General features: G+C 68.1%; 1 protein-coding gene across 2 annotated transcripts in view; it reads right to left on the bottom strand.

The window, feature by feature from the left end:
• Nucleotides 1-304, bottom strand: part of FGF18 (fibroblast growth factor 18) — a 41,020-nt gene extending 40,716 nt beyond the window's left edge. Inside the window, exons 1-2 of one of the 2 annotated variants that reach the window (XM_005879434.2) lie at nucleotides 259-304; nucleotides 78-114 (exon numbers count right to left, since the gene is read on the bottom strand). In XM_005879434.2, coding sequence (XP_005879496.1) covers nucleotides 78-114; nucleotides 259-290 — 69 coding nt within the window. In that variant the 5' untranslated portion in view covers nucleotides 291-304. The remainder of the gene's footprint in view (nucleotides 1-77; nucleotides 115-258) is intronic. The other variant, XM_014550388.1, reaches the window with a different exon arrangement.
• Between the last annotated feature and the right edge of the window lie 6 nt (nucleotides 305-310).

Genomic DNA, 310 nt, shown 5'->3' with positions numbered 1-310 from the left:
GGTGGGGCGCGGGGAGGGGGCGCGGCGTGTACCGCGAAGCAGGGGCGGGAGGAGGTCAGAGCCAGGGGCCCACGTACCTGTACCTGGAAGCACAGCAGCAGGAAGTGTAAACACCTGCGGGAGAGAGAAGGAGAGGTGTTCAGAGGGGGGCGCGCGGACAGACAGAGACGCGGTCCGAAAGTCAGACGGGCGTGCAGACAGAGCCCGGGCACCCAGACAAACGACCCTGGATGGGGAGCCCCAGGCGCGAGCACTTACAGGCAAGTGCAGGCGGAGGGCGCTGAATACATCGCTGGGCGGGGAGGAGGCG

This window comes from Myotis brandtii, unplaced genomic scaffold, assembly GCF_000412655.1.
Source record: "Myotis brandtii unplaced genomic scaffold, ASM41265v1 scaffold6, whole genome shotgun sequence".
Taxonomy (NCBI): domain Eukaryota; kingdom Metazoa; phylum Chordata; class Mammalia; order Chiroptera; family Vespertilionidae; genus Myotis; species Myotis brandtii.
This window is presented reverse-complemented; position numbering and strand designations above follow the sequence as displayed.